The sequence below is a fragment of the Protopterus annectens genome, chromosome 2.part0, assembly GCF_019279795.1.
Source record: "Protopterus annectens isolate FY-2018-M chromosome 2.part0, PAN1.0, whole genome shotgun sequence".
Lineage (NCBI taxonomy): Eukaryota > Metazoa > Chordata > Ceratodontiformes > Protopteridae > Protopterus > Protopterus annectens.
Window position 1 is genome coordinate 1,435,312,700 of NC_056728.1, and position 18,855 is coordinate 1,435,331,554.

At 35.4% G+C, this 18,855-nt stretch overlaps 1 protein-coding gene across 1 annotated transcript in view; it reads right to left on the bottom strand.

The window, feature by feature from the left end:
* LOC122793530 (bifunctional heparan sulfate N-deacetylase/N-sulfotransferase 3-like) overlaps window positions 1-18,855 on the bottom strand; it is a 1,344,847-nt gene that overhangs the window by 245,675 nt on the left and 1,080,317 nt on the right. Inside the window, exon 13 of the mRNA XM_044061660.1 lies at window positions 3,230-3,353. Coding sequence (XP_043917595.1) covers window positions 3,230-3,353 — 124 coding nt within the window. The remainder of the gene's footprint in view (window positions 1-3,229; window positions 3,354-18,855) is intronic.

Genomic DNA, 18,855 nt, shown 5'->3' on the forward strand with positions numbered 1-18,855 from the left:
CTCATCACTATATGTAATGGTAATCCATTCATCTCTTCACTGTTTCCTTTTATAATACTACTACATAATAAAATCTAATAAATACAATATATATGTGTATATATGTATGTATGTATTATGTGCACATATAAGTGTGCATTAATACATAAAACTATATGTAAAATAATATCTGTATATAAAAACTTGTATACATATGTATATATATATATATATATATATATATATATATATATATATATATATATATATAGCAACATGTACATATATATGAGTACCTGTACTAGACTTTACTAAACCGTAATTATAAATGCCTTCTCACAGTTCATCCAAGTAAAATCTCCTTATCTTGTCAAGCTTTTTAATTTCAAAATACATGAAATAGAACATGCTTCATTCACACCTGGATAAGTGTAAGCATTTAATAGGATTTGCCAGTACAACTCGAGTTCATTCAGTCTTAAAGAGTCAGGCCTCCCCCAATGTCCAGTGGGATTTGATCTATTATTTGAAACCAGAACTGGTGCATGTTTTGTTATTTAACATTTTTGGCCAATATGTTCTCTAATTTACCCCTTGAAATGGCATACTGGTGTTCGTACATCCGTTCCTGGAATTTATGCTCAGTTTTTCCTGTATAGAATGATGTACACAATTTACATTGAGCCAAGTAAACAAATTTAGAGTTACAGTCAAATTTCTTATTAATCTTATATTTTATCCCTCTAATGTGGAATGTATTGCGACTTTGCACTGTGGACAAATTCCACATTTATGCATACCATGTACTCTAAGTTCTCTGTCAAGTGGACATTCTAATAAACTTTTAAGTTCTGTCCTCTTCAAAATACACCTTTAGGATTGGTGCCCAGTTTTTGATATACTACGGGATCACTGATCAATAAATCCAAATTTTTCTGTATTATATGTAAAATGTTATTAGCACCTGAATTAAAGGTCATAATAAAACACATAGAAAAGTCATTATTAATTTCATTACTTCTTTATGGGGGTGTTAATTGGTGCTGTTGTTATTTTCCTCAATATAGGTAAAAAGATACCCTCATGTCTTTTAAAGCTCACTTCAATGATAAGTTGATCGACCAATGTCTCTGGGTACCCACGCTTGGTAAACATATCTTTTAATTTTATAAACTCCACATCAAAGTCTATATCTTCAATCACCATCCTGACCACTCTCACTAGTTGCCCCTTAACCACTGCATGTTTTTGGTGCAAAGGATGGTTACTTGTGTAGTGTAGGAAGGAATTTGAATATGTCTCCTTCCTGTGTATGGTTGCTACATATTCTTCTTTGGCACTATTTTTTCTAATACATACATCTAGGTATGCCATAGTGTCTGTGTCGAAGTGTGAAGTGAAGCGTAAAAAGTCTGCACTGTTGTTAAACTTAGACACCTCTTCATTTGCTGTAACCTAGTCTCCTTTTATAATCAGAAAAATATGTGGTCTACCACTTTAGTATGCATCTATCAGTGGTCTCATTGGTGGGTCTAGTGTTTTTTTCTGTATTTTCGGGATTCCAAACAATAATGGAATCCTAGGATTAGGTATAGTCATATAATTGTACAAATCGATGTCCACTCTGTTGTCTATGACTAAATCCTCTATGTACACTTTTACTCTATCTTACCACTAGACCCACCAATGAGACCATTGGTAGATGCACAAAACTCGGTTATATATTCATGCGCTAAAGTGGTAGACCACATATTAAAAAAGTACATTGACAAAGAGCCCCAAATATGTAGTGATTCCTGGTACTTCTTGGAAAAAATGAGTAATTTAATTTTCCAAGCGGACTATGGTTTCCTAACAGTAGATGTTAGGGATCTATATACATCAATCCCACAGCAAATAGGTATCAAATGGGTAGCATTGTTTTTGAAGAAGAAAAGGGCTAGAGACTCCAATATTTCATTAGTAGGAGAAATGTTGGTTATCATACTTAGTAACAACTTTATCATGTTTGACAAAGAATACTATCTTCAAAAGGTGGGGGTGGTGATGAGGTAACCTTGCGGTGGCAGCTTTGCAAACCTAGTGATGGCAAAATGGGAGTCAGATGTAATTTTTTAGAACAAAGAATTAAATGGTATGATCTATTTTTACACTAGATTTTTAGATGATATTTTTCTGATTATATTGTTTTGTTACAAAGTATAACAAAGTAGCATAACTAGTCACTGCCTACATAAAACAATAAAGCTCCATGCCTGATATTATATATTATGTCTAAATATCCTAATTTAAATGCCCCATATGAGCTCCATTTCCACTGATCGGATGCTGATGCATTGTTACCATCTGTGTCACACTGCTGTGGTTTGTATGTTTGTATCAGTGCAGCACTATAGCTAGAAATGGGCCTTCTGTATCAGTCAACATACCTGGATAACAAATATAGAATAAAGATTCAATCTACTTAGGCAACCCGGACAGTTTTTTATCCTTCCATCCTGACATAATCGACCCAAGTTTGAAACATTGTTTTTATAAAGCTTCAGCAAAGGAAAGAGTATTGGATCAAATCTGATTGCATTCTGCTAAAGCACTGCTGATAATGCTGCAGTGTTGTGCCACATGCATGACTATTGAGGGAAACTGCAAAAGACATCCCTTTGTATACTCTCCTATTGGATGATGGTGATCATATAGACAACAACTGTGTGCGATAGCATTCTACATCATAATGGGTATCACATGACTACTTACACTATATAGCACAGATGCAGGCAGGAAGCAATCTGAACATGGATGTTGAAGTGTTAATTTGTTTTTGTATTTCTGCATGAAATCTATGCAACTACAAGATATATGCACAAGTAAATTACACACATTTATTACAGGTGATCAGAGAGCAAAGTCATTACTAAATAAGGAGGCCTGACAGTAGGCACCCATTGTTTATTGTGGAAACTCATGCAAGGTCATTAAGGGACAGGTATTAAAGGTAATATATATTACATGTCAGGAAAACCTAGAACATTACACTGTGTCTTCTGACATTCAAAGAATAATGAAGATTTTCCCTGTCAAATGGATTCAGGTTTTTGTATATAATAAATTAATTATGTCATTAACCCTGTCATTCAGTCTCACTGCTATAGCGGTATATTAATGCTATACCTTACATGCTTTGTTTCGTTGGACAATATACAAATACAAGAAGCGGCTTTCTGATTTTCATTTGTTAATCATGCAGTCTTACCAGTCAAGGCCTTTGTGGTAGTTGTTTCCATTGAAGAACTGCACCTCTTCATATGTCTTTGGGCTGTTCAGGTTACTAGTGATGAAAGGGTGCATAACCAAGAAGAGGCACAAAGCTGTTGTACCTAGAGGAATTGAAATGAAATACTTATCAATGTTTTTTTTTCCCAGATATGTGGGTTCAGAAACTACATACTAAAACATAGACTGTTTCTTACAAGTTGTGACCTCAGCATTTTAAACAATATTGGCTTGGCATCTGCTATCTCCCTGTCCTGGAAGATTAGACATTCTAACCTCAGTGGTTAAGCAGGTTTGATGTGAACTTCAGTGGCAGGATTTCAGCCAACACAGACTACTCACATAGTGTTGCTTGTAGTTATAATTAAAGACTTCAACATCACGCATATTGGATGCAGTTCTACTCTGACGGGGTTTCTCCTGACTTGACTGGAAATATGACCAAGTATATACTAGGCTACTTCCCAGAAAGATCTTAATGCAAAAAGTCACTGTGTTTTACTTTAATATTCATTCTGCCTCTCAGAGCCACAAACAACCTGTTATCTATCAATTTATTATTAGTACGCCATGGTTTTGTTGCTATGTACTCATATTTTCTGCATGAAGAATCTTTGTTACTTTCACTAATGAATCCTGTATAAGTCTTGTCTCAGACTTGGCATATTTGGCACAGAATTTCTTCCTCTGTAACATTGCTATGAGGACATGAATATCATGCTTTATATTATTCATCTACATTGGGCAGAATGGTAGCTGATATGTTACAGTTTCTTCCTCACTACTCCAGTGTCTGGGCTCAGTCTAGAGATCCTAGTTTCAGTTTGCTCACTCTTCAAAATAAAACTCTACATGTTCTCTCATCTGTGTTTTCTTTGGGTTCTCTGGTTTCCTCCCACCCCCAAGAAATGTAATGCTACACTGATGAATATAAATTGACCTTGCATATTGCTTACACACTTGCCCTTGTAGCCCAAGTCTCAGGTAAAAAAAAAAAAAAAAAAAAAAGCAAAAACTCTAGTACCAAAACAATGTTGTTAAACTCAGACAAAGCTAATGACAGTTTAATACTTCTTTTCTTCGCTAACAATGTGGGGATTATTTCAATGAATCCATACCAACAGCACAATCACAAGTTACATTTTTCTACATGTGTAAGGATAAGTCACTACTGACCTTTTTCTGTTTGCTGCTATTGTCTACAGCTTAAGTCTAGATTGCTTTTTCTCCCTGGAGAGCCATGACCCACCTGATGTAATATTTTACTGCTAGCTAGCTAGTTAGGTAAGATGAAGTTAAATGAAATGAATTACTCTGCCTTCTAGTTTCATATGAATCCCTATCTAATAGCTGTTCAGTTTCTAAGAATGACTGTATAAACTTATTCTCCAACAAATATATCTCTTCTGTTTTAATTGTCAGTACAAAACATAACATATACTGGTTAATCAGTCCATGGCATGTTTGCACACTACATACAAGCAGTCATCAGTATGGAATTTCTTTATTTATCCCTTCCAGAATTTCCCTCATTCTTTATTGTTGTCTTTCATACACTACTATAAAATGCAATTCACTAGGACAGCAAATTCAATTTTGGAAATATTGTCATGCTTTTAACATAATGATGTTGTTTCTGACTGCTGTAAAAACATTGATTTGTATTCTTAAAGTTTTCATTAAAGTCATTTGATGACATAAACATATGTAAGAATGTGTGGATGCCCTAAATCACACATACACAGAGACTATTCATTACACAAAGAACTGTTTTTAGTGAATTATGTTTAATATTTGAACTCTGCAGAAGTATTTTAGGCAATTCATTGCCATTTTTTTTATTTTTCCAGATTCTTGGCCATTGTTTATCCACGTGTTTAGTATGTATGTCTTTTTGTCTCTTCTCATTGTTCAATCCATACTACTTTATTTGTAACAATTGTCTTATTGCAGCTTTGCCTTTTACTTAGGTATCTAAAGATTGTGATGTAATTTATATTCTCTGGATAAGATACATGTCCTCTGTGACCATTTTTATCATCATTACTTTATGTGCTACTTCTCTAATTGTCTACCCATGTCTTCATCCATATGGAATAATTTTTGATCTATTTATGAAGGTGTGCCCTTCTCTTCTAGTATTGACCTTACTATAACACCTGAATACATTCAGTCCTCTTTTCCCTTTGATCTGTCATGGCTGGTTGGAGATGGACTCTAATTAGGATTGGAATAAATAATAAATGCATTAAAATATACGTTCCTTAAGAACACATACCTCCTTTTCCTGATGATTTTAATAAAGAAAATACAAAAAAAAGAAAAATCAAAATAAACAAAACATCCCCAAAGTATAAATCAGTTATACAGCACCCCAAACAATAATTATAACCATCTGAAACACAAGCTGAAGTAATATAGATATGTGTAAAGCTTAATAAAATTAGATAATATCTTCAATCCATTTCAGTGGAAAAGCAATACACTAAATAAATGCACAAGAACCAAACTAGATGCTACCAACAAGCCGACATGACATTTCTCTCCTAAGTCAAAACAGACAACTATGTCAACAAAAATCTGAAAAAAAAGAAATACTAAAAAATAATGCTTAAAATGTGAAAGAATCAGTCAATTAGAATGATAGAAAAACAAGTAAAAAACACACTAAAAATAAAATAAAAATATACTAATACTAGACAACACATATTAAGTACAATGCTATGAAAACAAAAGTACCTATAAATATAAAAAAAGTGAAAGAAAATATTCACAAAACTTACCTCAGGGAAAAAAACACACTGTCTGATGCATCTTCAGTGAAGGAGTCTTATAGTGAAAATTGACCTGAGTTAAAATGATATCACTATGGCCCTACCGTTCAGGAAAACCAACGACTACTACTTTTTGCATCCAGGAAAACAGTCCCAAACCTATGGTAAAGTGGCGTCACTATACCCTTCCCACCCAGAAAAAACAAAGAACACTATTAGAATAGTATACCTAGAAAAAAGTCCCAAACCACATTGATATGAAAGGAAAATGCTCATTTAAACCAATAAATTATTCATCTGCCTGTGGCGGTGGTAGTTCTGGTGTGTGTGAAAGCTCATACTGCACTTATGCAGTTACATAGTTAGACATACTGCATTTAGGTCCATTGGCCATTTAAGAATGCAAATTCTTTTAGCCATGACCTATATTTCATAAGTCTCATAAGGTGATTTTATTTTTGTTCTTTTTGCAAGGAGTTTGACCTTTACATATTTATACGTAGGTAATTAGTATAGTATTGTTTTTGAAACTATGTATCCCTTTTAATCTTTTAATTGTTTTATTTGATGCTATTTTGAAAAGGAGACCACTGGGGCATTTGTTTGTACATTGAATGGCTATTAATAATCCAAATTTTTCCTTTGACTTTCATTAGAAAATGCCTTATGAGCAAAGTATATTTTTCCTCTAATTAATCTATAACAAGTGCTATAGAGATATAGTTTTTTTCACTGTTGTACATCAACGAATACCTGTTTTTTTAAATTTTTGTAAACCTTTAATGTATTGTTTCTAGTTGTCAAGTACCACTCATTTTAGTCGTCAGATGTAGCGAATGCTTTGCTCACATCTAAATAAATAGTTATAAAAGGATTTCCCTGATCCAGGAGTTCTGACACCTAACTATAGAACTGGGTCAGACAGGTTAATGTTGACTGACCAGGCATACATTCATGTTGTGTAAGGTCTAAATCAGCAGAGTACTTACTAGATCTTTCTAATGGCTGTAGTAGACAATATTAAATCATTTGCCTATTACTGAAGTGAGACTGATGACAGTGTAATTATTCACATCCTGTTTATTCCACCTTTGCACATATAGGTACCACAAAATATGTGACTCGGTCACTTTTTATATATCTCTTTGGCAAAAGACTGTTGAACATAAAGGTAAGGAGATATATTAAGTCTTCAAGCAACTCTTAACTAACCCCCAGGGATTTCACCAGGCCCATACAGCATGATCCATTCACTCTTACAACAGCTTTACTTGTATCATCTTCTAATATAGATGGACAGTGTGATTTACTGTCTTAAGTAATGAGCTGTTATTTGTATAATTGTCTTGTGTGCTTCCAAGACCTTACAAAGCAATAATTAAAAATACCCAACATTTCTGTTAAGGATGTTTTTTCAAATGGGACAAGTTGTCCCTTCTTAAAGAGTGTACATACTTGGAAAACATTTTGCAATTGTCATTTCCGTTTGCCAAAGTAAATGTATAATTTATGTTGGCCATGGACAACCCAGCCTTTAGTTTTTTAGATGATAAATTTAGTTGTATTATATACATTTAGGCTTATTTTATGGGCCCTTTTCTTTCTTCTTAAATATCTGCTTAAATTTTAATTCCATCCCATAGTAAGTAAAAAATACCATGTCATGTCTCCCCTGAAAACAGACCCTGGCCTAGTGGGACAACCAAGCATCACAATTTATTAACAAATAAAAATTTGCAGCCATAGCATGTTCATTAAAACAGAAACAAATGGAATACAAAGCAGTAACAGTCATGAAACCAGAAAACACACCGCTTCTCTTTCTTATACAGATAATGTGAAGAATTGAATATAAAGCTTCCAATTTATAATAAAACTTACAAAACTTATAAAATGACAACTAAGTATAAGTTAGTTTAAAATGTAAAAATACTCCAACACTCATTCCATTTTGCTAAATCAATCGATGAAAAATGTATGTAGTTTAAAACTTAGTTTAAGTAAAGCACCCGTATTAACAGAAGAAAAAAATGTCTAATTGCTAAACAAAAGAGAAGTGAGTATGGTTAATATTGTCCTAATCCATACTGCTTGTATTAATCTGAAGTGAAATAGTGGTTATGAATACCAAATAAACAAAATTTGTATCCAAAAAAGGAGGTAAGTATGTTCTTAATATCTATGCTATATCATCCAGAGCATTAATCCATAAAATTTGTGGGTTTATATCACAAGATTGAAACGTGATAACATCGAATACAATAACATTGAACTGTTAACCATGCAAACGTAAAACTCCGAAAGCTGAGAACAGCGATTTGTTTTCCCTGGGAAAAATCGCTGTTCCAGCACAAAACATGAAACACACAAGCACTACAAACTATGTCTAATGTGGGGGGCTTCGCCCCCACACCCCCCAATGTGGGGGATTGTGCCCCCCACACTCACTCTACTTAAATATACCAACTCCGAGATCACACCACAGTGGAGGAAATAGCGAAGCAGCAGAAACAGCCCACCAAATTCTTTCCCTGGGAAAGAATTTGATGTTCAGCAGTTTCGCTGTTGTCAGTCTTCAAGGTTTTGGGTTTGATATCATAACATTCAAAGTTTTGTGACTTCGATGTTATGATATACACCCAAATTTGTTCCTATGGATAGTGCCAAATTAGATGAAGAAAGTCAGCCTGATGAGAATTACAATGCCAACAACAGAAATCCCCAGGCATGCCTCTATTTTGTAATGTAGCAGCGATACTATTCCATTGATATCAAATCTTTGATTACGATATTCTGGATAATAGTGTCCATCAGTTTTAGAACATTCATTTTTGTATATCTGAGATCAACATCTCCTGGACCACGACTTCTAATATGGCATTTCTTTGATTACCAACTTGGTTCATGATTCCTCAATTCGATGGTTGAGTTGTAGTATTAGAACCCTCTTAAGTGGCTTAAAAAGGTAGTGCAGTAAAATCAATGTGAAGAAAGCTGAGTGAGGAAGAAAGCTAAAAAAAAAAGGTGAGACAGACCATGATACAGGATAAACTTGGTTTTGAAGAAAAGGTATGGGAAGTGAGAGTATACCAGAACAGTCAGTCACATTAAATGCAATACAGGCTGAACTCAAGGACCTTAAGCAAACTCTCAAAGAAAACTTCAGAGGCTGGAAAAAAGAATGGGGGGGGGGCGTAGAACACCATCTAAGTGAAAACACCACAGCTATTCAGGATGAAATTGAGGAGAAAATTCAATAAACTGCCAGGATGGATGGAAGTGACAGAAGCAAGTCTAGACTGGTGGAAGACAATTTGACAGATCTAGAGGACAGATTGAGATGAAACATCCTGAAGTTAACAGAGATACTGGAGAAATAAGAGAGGCAGAACTGTCAGAAAGTGGTAATGGAGTTGTCAAGTAAATAGACTGAAACACCAGTAAAGAGATAAGAATTGAATGGGTGCATAGAGCAGCTTGGATACTGAGGATGGAGGCAGACCTCAAGACCTGAACAATAATAATATGTCTGCAAACCTGTGAGCTAAAGGAAACATTAATGATTGAACTATGGAAACATGGCAAGAGAGTTCTTGTTGGTGAGACAAAAATTTCTGTTGATCAAGACTATTCTTACCAGACATGGAGAAATAAGGGAGCATTCATACCAGTGAAGAAGCTATGCAGACAAAAGGGACTTTGTTGGAGAAAGCTTTATCCAGTGATGATTAAAATTTTCCTGCAAAGGACCACTTGGACTTATAAAGATCCAGAGCAGGTTTGGGAATTCTGAGGAAACCTGAAAAGTAGAAGGAGTCTGACATAGACTGATTATCAGCAGATCGGGCAGTTGGTGAGACAAGAGTACCCAGGAAGAAAGACATGAATAATGGTAAAAAGGGCATGTTTCTGCTATTCAGGAAGCAGTAGAGACAGAGAGAGAGAGAGTGGAGATCATCCAGACTGCCAGTAGGGAGGGTGGTATAATGGAAAAATGGCAAGAGGGATTTTGCTGAATAGGGCAAAGGAAAAAGGCTCTAACATCAGGGACTTTAAGCTACTCAACTTAATAAAATGTAGATACAGAAGGATGAACCCCTGGGCTGCCATCTCTTACTTATTTGGATCTTGCGCTTAGGCATGTGCATGCTAAGTTTTTATTTTTGGGACAGACTTGATCTATCAGGCCTTGTAATATTTTTAACTTTACACTGCAAATAACCTGAGCATGCAGGGGAAAGAGGGGATATCCCTGAGAGAAATGTAAGGGAAGGGAGTGGTGTAGAGTGTGTGATGCACAAGACATTACACAGATGTACATTATAGTCAAAAGGTAACAGCATGTAAAATATATGTACTAAAAGGGGGTGTCGGTGTAATAAGAGTTAAAGATAAGACAACCAATGGTAAAAGGCTCAGAAAGGTTAGATATGGGAAGGAAGCAGTACATCTATAAAGCATTTGTGAACATTTGGTAAAAGCTAGTCAGCACAAAGGGGTGGAGACAGGACTTAAGAACAACTTAAATTATGAAACACACAATACCTAAGGATTCATCCTAAGTATATGCATTTAGGTCAGCAGGCACTCTACTCTTAAGTACTGACTAAATGTTTTCTTTACCACTCTATATGCAGTACAATGCAAGGAGGCCAAAAATGTGATGATGCAAGGAAAGTAAGGATGAAGCTAAAAGGGATAAAAGAACATGCAGTCCAAATCACAATCTATACAATGGGATTATAGCAGGAAAATTAACAAACTTGTAAACCAAACAAAATAAAAGAAGATGTTGTGTCTATGTAGAAGAATAAAGTGACCATGCATGCCAAAGGTAATAACAGTGGACTGGGGGAATGAGAGTCAGAATGCAAGCTGGCCAGATAGACAAAAGTATAAATTAAACTAAATACGAGAGGGGAAACAGACAATATTTACCCTCAAGGTCAGGCCCAGCAGAACAGCACTGATTTTTTTGTCTTGGATAATAATGTCAGTGGAAGATGGAAAATGAGAAACAAACTGAGGGAGATGGAAGGGACAATAAGGCTCTGAGGAGAAGCTGTGGACAGATAAAGGTGAAAGTCCTTGGTGATTAGCTATCACTGTTAAAGTGATGATGTATAACTGGATGAGAAAGGTACCAACTGATGGAGTGGAGCTGTCTCCCAGCATGAAAGCACTGAATGTGAATATTTACATAGTATAGAAAGTATAGGAGAGGGAATGGGGCAGCACAGTAAAGGAAATGAAGAAAAGTTACATTGCAAGCCAAAAGAAAGACAGCTGGACTACATGAGCTGGTGGACTGAAGAAAGAATTGGAAGAAGGAGTTGAAAGAGGTGGGAACAAATCATTTGTTAAAAAGGAGACAGGAAGAAGAAATAAAACAAAAAAGAAAACATGGTGGATGAAAGAATAAAAATTGGGGCTTGGAATGTGAATGGGTTCAGTGGGGTGGTAAAAAGGGAGAGTGACTGCAGCTATATAAGGGGGGTTGTCACATTTTATAGCATTGCAAGAAACCCATTTAAAACAAGAAGAAATGAAATGCTTAACTAGAGGAGGATAAATAGTGTTGGCAAGATCCACATGGAATAATAAAAGGCAGAGAATCCAATAAATAATGAAACTCCATTTATGAAAGAGGAGAAGAAAGAAGATGAGAAGGTTATGCTAGCAGGGGTAATGGGATGGATAGCAAGAGTCCAGGTAACAAAAATAATAACTAAAGCAGAAAGAGGGGCGCTGGCCAAGTAAATTGGAGTTCAGGAAGGGCTGAGGATATTAGGGACTGGAGTCTAGTCACAGAAAAAACAATGTAAGTTAGGGATTGAGAAGAAGGAGAGTAATGATTGAGGGAGAAATAGCTAAGACCTACATGGAAATGACAGGGTGGAAAGATGTGTGGAAGATAGGGGTGAAAGGGGAGGGATAAACATATTACTCAAATAAATATTACAGTTGGTTGAAGACTGGTTCATAGATTGATAGCTAAGTACTAAGATAACTGCTCTTGTGGACCATTTTAATCCTCGTCCATTTCTCTTAGTGAGAATCAAATCCAGTACCATTTTGTCTCTGAGGTAAGCACTTTAACCATTACACCAACCCCCTAAGTCTTTTTTAAACACCTTTATTGAATTATCATTTAAGTCATAGGCAGACATACATTTATATAAAAGAAAACAAACTGTATTAATATGTTCCCAGTTACAAACAGTATATATCACATGTATTATTTTGTATATCTGTCATCAATTCAACATTTTATAAGCTGCTCAATTTCTGCCTTCCCTTAAACCTCACTCCCCCTTTAAAACATTATTCTGCATGCATTGTTCCTATAATTTTTATTTTTTTCTGTGTAATTTACTGCTACCCTTTTCTAAAAATCCCACTTCTAGTTATTTTATCGGTGTTACAATATTCAGCACTTAAATATGTTCACAGTAACCTCTTTCTTCCTCATTACATTGCCAGCATTTGGCAACTACCGGAGTGAAATTATTTGGAGTCTGCTTGGGGTATAAAAATACCTATGTGAATACTTGCATTCAAAAATCCTAAATCTTCTGGACTTTGTTGTATATTTGGGAACCATACATATGTCCTCCCATTGTTTTCTTGTGAACTGCTTATCCAGTCTCTCTTCCAAATCTTTTCTAACCTCTTCTGATTGATTATTATAGTTATCATGCAATATTTATATGTCCTACTAATTATCCCTTTTTAACAGTAGCTACTGTTAAAGACTTAACTAGACACTCTACCAGAGCAGGTCTTTCTCTTAAGATTCCCTTATCCCTTTTTTTTGCCTATACTCTGATATCAATACCTGATAGGGAAGGCAGCCTCTAGCCTGCAGTCCAAATGTCTTCTTGGCCTCTTCCCATTCTATTACCTTTCCCTCTTTAGCTATTTGCTCCAAATACCTTGGTTCCTTTGCAATTTTCTCTAGTAAATTCCAGTCCCCACTTGCCTATTCTCTGTACCCTTAAAATCTTCTTTCTACATTCTTGTGTTGGCTTAGTTCTTAGAGTACTTTCTCCTACTTTGTGAACATAATATTCTGTATGGCTGTTGATATGCTCCTTAAGGATCTGCACCCAAAATCCCAGTCTTCCCTTGTTCCTTGAATTCTATCCCCTGGTTCATCATCATCCCTTTCCACTCTGAGTTATAGCTTTCTGCTTATTTTATGTATATGAGTTTTAACTGTGTTGCTCTAAGATATCCCTACACATCATGTAATCCTAAACCACCTTGTTCTATTGGAAGGATCAACTTATTTCATTTGACCCTTTTACTCTTCTCCTCCCAGATACATTCCTTCAACTCTTTATTAATTATTATCCACAACTTCTCCTCTAGCTGATAAAAAATCCCTGACCTGCTTTAGTCTTTGTTTTAACTGCATTAATTTTAAATTCTGAAAAGACTTGAAACTGTCTCAAAATGTTCCACAACACTGAAATGTCCTTTTCTAGATTTATCAGGTACAAAATTATTATCTTCTGCAAATAATCCAATTTTTCTTGATTGCCACAGAAAATATATAATTGTTTTTCTAAGTCTCTTATTTTTTTTGCTAATGGTTTAACTATAAAGAAACTAACAAAAAGGACAGAGGACACTCCTGCCTGGTTCCTCTGTTAAGAAACAACTTATCAAAGAGGAACCCTCCTACTTTAATTCTTACCTCTGAGCCTTCATATAGCCTCCTAAGTAATCTTATTATTGTAAAAGGGAAAGCAAATACTTCCATTGCCCTACTCATAAAATCCCAGCTTACTCTGTCGAATGCTTTCTCTCCATCAAAAACCCACCAATAGCATCAGTATATTCCTATATTCTGTTTCCATCCAGAATACCATTGTTTATTAATGTTGTCAAATATTGTGTCACCTCTACAAAACCACATTGATCCATATCTATCAATTTTGACCACACCTTTGCCATTCTTTTAGCTAGTATAGACATAAAAACTTTATAATCATGGTTTAAAATTGAAATGGGTCTATATGAAGCTTGGTCTGATGGTTCTTTGCCATCTTTAGGTATTACAGCCACCACAACTTTCTTCCAGGATGTTGGTGCTTCCCCTCCTTTTAAAATACTCTTAAAACCTTCCAGACTATTCTCACTTTTTTCTCTCTTAGTTTCTAAACTTCCAAAGGAATTACTATCTATTCCTGGAGACTTTCCCACATATAGACTATACATCACTATTTTTATCTCATCTCCTCCTGTGTTAACTATTATGGAGCCTCACCTTCCATTAACCTTAACATACTTAATCTTCCATACATATTTCCATTTGTGCTCTTTCTTGATTTCCACATTTCTCTGCTTTATATAAATTGTAATACAATTTCTGAAATATTTCCAATACCTCTATAGGATCTTTGGTTATTTTTCTTATTATAGGTTCTCTTGTTTTGGCAACAACTCTTTCTACATTCTGTTGTCTAAGTTGTTTTTGTACTCTGGAGTTATTATCAAAAACAGTTTCTTAACAGCAATATTTCTAAACTCATGCATATTATCCAGATACTCCCTTATTTTCTCTTTGACACTCTGCAGTTGCATGTTTTCTTATTCTGTGAGATTTCCATTACTATGCAGTACTGTAACCTTTGTCATCCCCTCTAAATAATTCCTCTTACTTCTTAACCATACCCCTTTTTCTTTTATTTCTACCCTATTTTTAAGCTGCACTTTCATTTTATCCCACTCACTAGCTATAATATCTGTAGAAATTTCTATCTCCCCTAGTAGCTCTTGAATAATTTCTACTATCTATTCTTTAAATACCTCACTTTTTAAACAGGTAGGTGGGTAAGCACCAGCATCACATTTTTACTTCATTACCCTGCATTTTTAGCTTAGTTGTTATTGGCACATGATTTAACATTGTTATTTGATGTGTGTTGGAGCAATCAATTAAATACAAATGCTCTTGTGAAGTATCATTTTTGCCTAGTCTAACCCACTTTTTCTACCTTGGGGAATAATATACAAATTCTCTCTGAATTCCTACTACTGAACTCATACATTCCATGCTAAATATTTTCATAAATTTCTTCTGAAATCTATCGTCTTTTGTTATATTTTCCCATCTAGGTCCCCAGATATATCCTCACTGTTGGAAATCAAGTTCCATCTCCCCACTCATACGTAATATTGCCTGCTGAAAGCTGATTATTTCTCCCAAATTTTTCTTAAGCTCCAAAACAGCAATTTAAATTGAGTATAGATACATGCCAGTGTAATCCTCTTCCTTTGCTGGTAGCCCCTCACTATCACAAATCTACCATTATTATCTTTTTTCCCTCGTCTTATCAGTATTGGAGCTCTTTTAGAAGTTAGTATAAGTACTCCCTGTTTCATTTGTCCCTAATATTCTACTAAATATCTATCCTGAAGTCCTTTCTTTATCAAATTTCCATGCTCGCTTCTTTCCAAGTGTGTCTCCTCTAGCATTGCCATTTGCACTTTGCATTCCTTAATATAATTCAACACTTTTTCCATTCCATTTGTCTACACCTGTGAGGCTATTCACATTCCAAAATAATATGGATGGTGTAGCCATTGTGATAAGACATTATTATTTCCATATATTATATGACAGCAATTTTAAATGTCTATTTTCAGCTTTTGTGTTACATACCCCCACAAATGTTTGGTAGGTTGATCTTTTTTACAGTTGTTTCTTGTCATCTTCATTTGAACATATGTCACATTTTATAAGACTTTTTGTTTTATTGAAAACCCTCAAAATAAACCACACACATTCCCTGTTAATAAACACACAAAACTATGTACATCTTCAAATAATGAAGTTTAACCCTCCTGATAGGAATGGTTGTCCCATATTGACAACTACACTACAGGCATTACCTAACCAAAAATTAAGGTCATCCATACTAAAGTCCATGTTACAGCCTGTGCTCCTATTTACACTGATTGTTGTCTTTTCTTGTCTTATCTTTATTCCCTTCCAGGCTTGAAAAACAATTTGTATGCTTTCAGAAAACATTAACATTTAGCCTTAAGAAAAACTGCATTAGCTATCTTTAAATAAAACTAAATTATGTACTGTTGTAGTAAATTAATTGAAGTATTTAGGTACAAGGAAAGCTGCTATCTCTTATACACCTTCAGGATTTTCACATTTTATTTTTTTACTAAGCTGACTGCTCTTGTACCTTTTAATTTTACAATTCTATTAGCAAACAATGCCCGGAAGTCTTGAGATGTATTGGCTTCAACTGTGGTCAGCTCATCTCCATGGAAACATAAGAACAGAATGTACAGCTGCACTCCGATGCAGACTTCCCCTCTCATACTAAACATTTACTTGCTAAAGAAAAAAAACATTTCATTATATTCACAGTGTTCTCTTACTTTTAAGGCCAACATGCTTACACACACACACAGAAACACAGAAAAAAAAAAAAACTTGTCGTTAGATTAAGCCAAGGACATTGATCCAGGTATTTCCCTCTGCAACAGTAAGAGAAAACATGTCATAACTATGTACATTATAACTGGTTCACTTTTGCACCCCACTCCACCCCAACAGCCCAAGATTACAGCATATTAACTTAAATATGCTTTTTTGTTCAGACTTTCTTCTGTTTTTTTTACATTGTAATGTCTACATTTCTTAAAACTTAAAAAGAAAAAAAGTACTGATTTCTTTAAGTATCTTTATCATATACAGCAATCACTGAAAATGTTTTACTATATAGCATGCAATTCATATCCTGAAATATGTTATAGAAATACTGTTAAGAAAACATTTTTACTTGCAGTACCTTTTTTACCTTTTGTACCCTTCCAAACATTAATGAGATGAAGTGGAGTACAAGCCTTTCAGTCCCCCCACAATTTAGCAAATTCAACAAAAGCCCATCATTCTCAGCCACCTTTTCTTGTAAAGCCATTGTTCACAAATGCTTTATAGTTTCACATTTATTCATGAATGTCAGTGTTGCTGGTCTTCCTATTTATTTCAATCTCCCAACTCCAGACTGAAGTTGAAGACCAAGGTACTCCTGATTCTTCTAGTCAACTCCTGTGTGTTTTCTGTCTCTCAAGCATTTTTCTTTGGAACATTGGAAAGGGTTTCACCAGCAAAGTCTCTATATGTACTTTATTATCAGAAGAATGAGAACTAGAGTCCCCTTCTGTTAGATACCTCACTTTTTGTTGGACACACTTTTGTATTTCCTCATTAGCCTGTTCTGCATCAAAAATGACTTTGATCCTACAGGAAAAAATATTCTGAAGACAGCTGGATATAACAGCTTGAATCTCAAACCTGCCTCTCAACATTCCATTCCCTGACTGCTGGGAAAATTTATCTTCTCTTTTGACTGGAGTACAGTGAATAATCATTTTCCACAAACACTCTACTGTCTCCATTTTTTAATACTTTGTCCTTCTGTCACAGCTTTGTCCAGATCAACTCTTTCTGCTGGTATAACTAAATGTTTCCTAATATAGGTCTTGGCTGCTTTCTCATAGCCAATTTTGGAGCATACACCTAATGTGCCCTCAGGAGCAGCCTTAGTTCAACTAGTGCCCTAGGCAAAAGGGCTCCATGGTGTCCCCCACCACACCACCTGGTGCCCCCATCCTGGTCTACCTTCATCAAATAAATACTGGAAAAGCGCCCCTGCCAGAGTGGCACCCTAGGCGGCCATCTTGTTGGCCTATGCCTAAGGCTGGCTATGTGTGCCCTTTCAATTAACAAATGCTGCTGTGGAATACCATTCCAGTTGCTTATTTGTGCTTTCATAAAATTAATACAGTCTGTTATTTCCATTTTCTCTGGTACAGCAGAAAATCTCAGGCTTTCTCTGCACACTCTGTCCTCTCACTCTAACATTTTTTGAAATAGCTCATGCTCAGCCAACCTTTTCTTTATTTTGACCTCTGATTTTTGCAGTTCTATTGGTTCATCTGAATAGCTGTTTAAAGCTTCTTCCATTTTTCCAGTCTTTTGTTACTTGAGTTGATATACTCCTTCAGTGTTTCATTTATTTTAATCAGCTCTGAGCACATTTGATTTTTTCCTCTAAATTATTGGAAGACATCTCATTCACCAAAGCTGGAACCTGAACTGCTTGTTGCTGAACAGCTGCAGGATTACTCCCAGTATGTTTTCTCTTAACATTTTCTAGTTGATTTTCTTTCAGGCTGTCTAACTTTCCAAGCAGTGTTTTTACTAGCCAGTAAGTGAACTCTACTAAAACTGGCAGAATTACTAGACCTTATCTTTCAGTTCCTTTTTTTCATACGGGAAAGCTGAAATTAAGCTACTGATCAGTATGCAGCCATCTTGGACATCCTGAGGATTGAAAGGTCTTATACAAATGGAGAGGATTAGCAAAGAGGGGAACAGATACACTATGATCCCCCAACATTGTCTGGGTATGTATTACTAGAAGTGGTTCTGAGAATAAGAAAGGGGAAGGACCTAGAAACACATTGGAGACTACCAACATATCTAACATAAAGAGACCAGTAAAAAGGTGGTGGTGGTGCAGGAGTCACAATTGATGGCAAATTGAAAGTTGATCTACACTTCCAAACTGTTATTAAAAGAAATACAAAAAGATAAAGCTCTTATATAGAACAAAACCCTACCTAACAGACAGAATGAGAGAAACCATAGCTAAAGCCTACCTCCTACCTACCCTACTGTATGCCTCCCCACTCTTTGCCTCCCCACTCTTTACTAACCTACAAACGTCCTAATAAACAAAGCTGGAACACCACAATAAAACAGCTCACTTTGCTGCAAACAACCCTTTTAGCT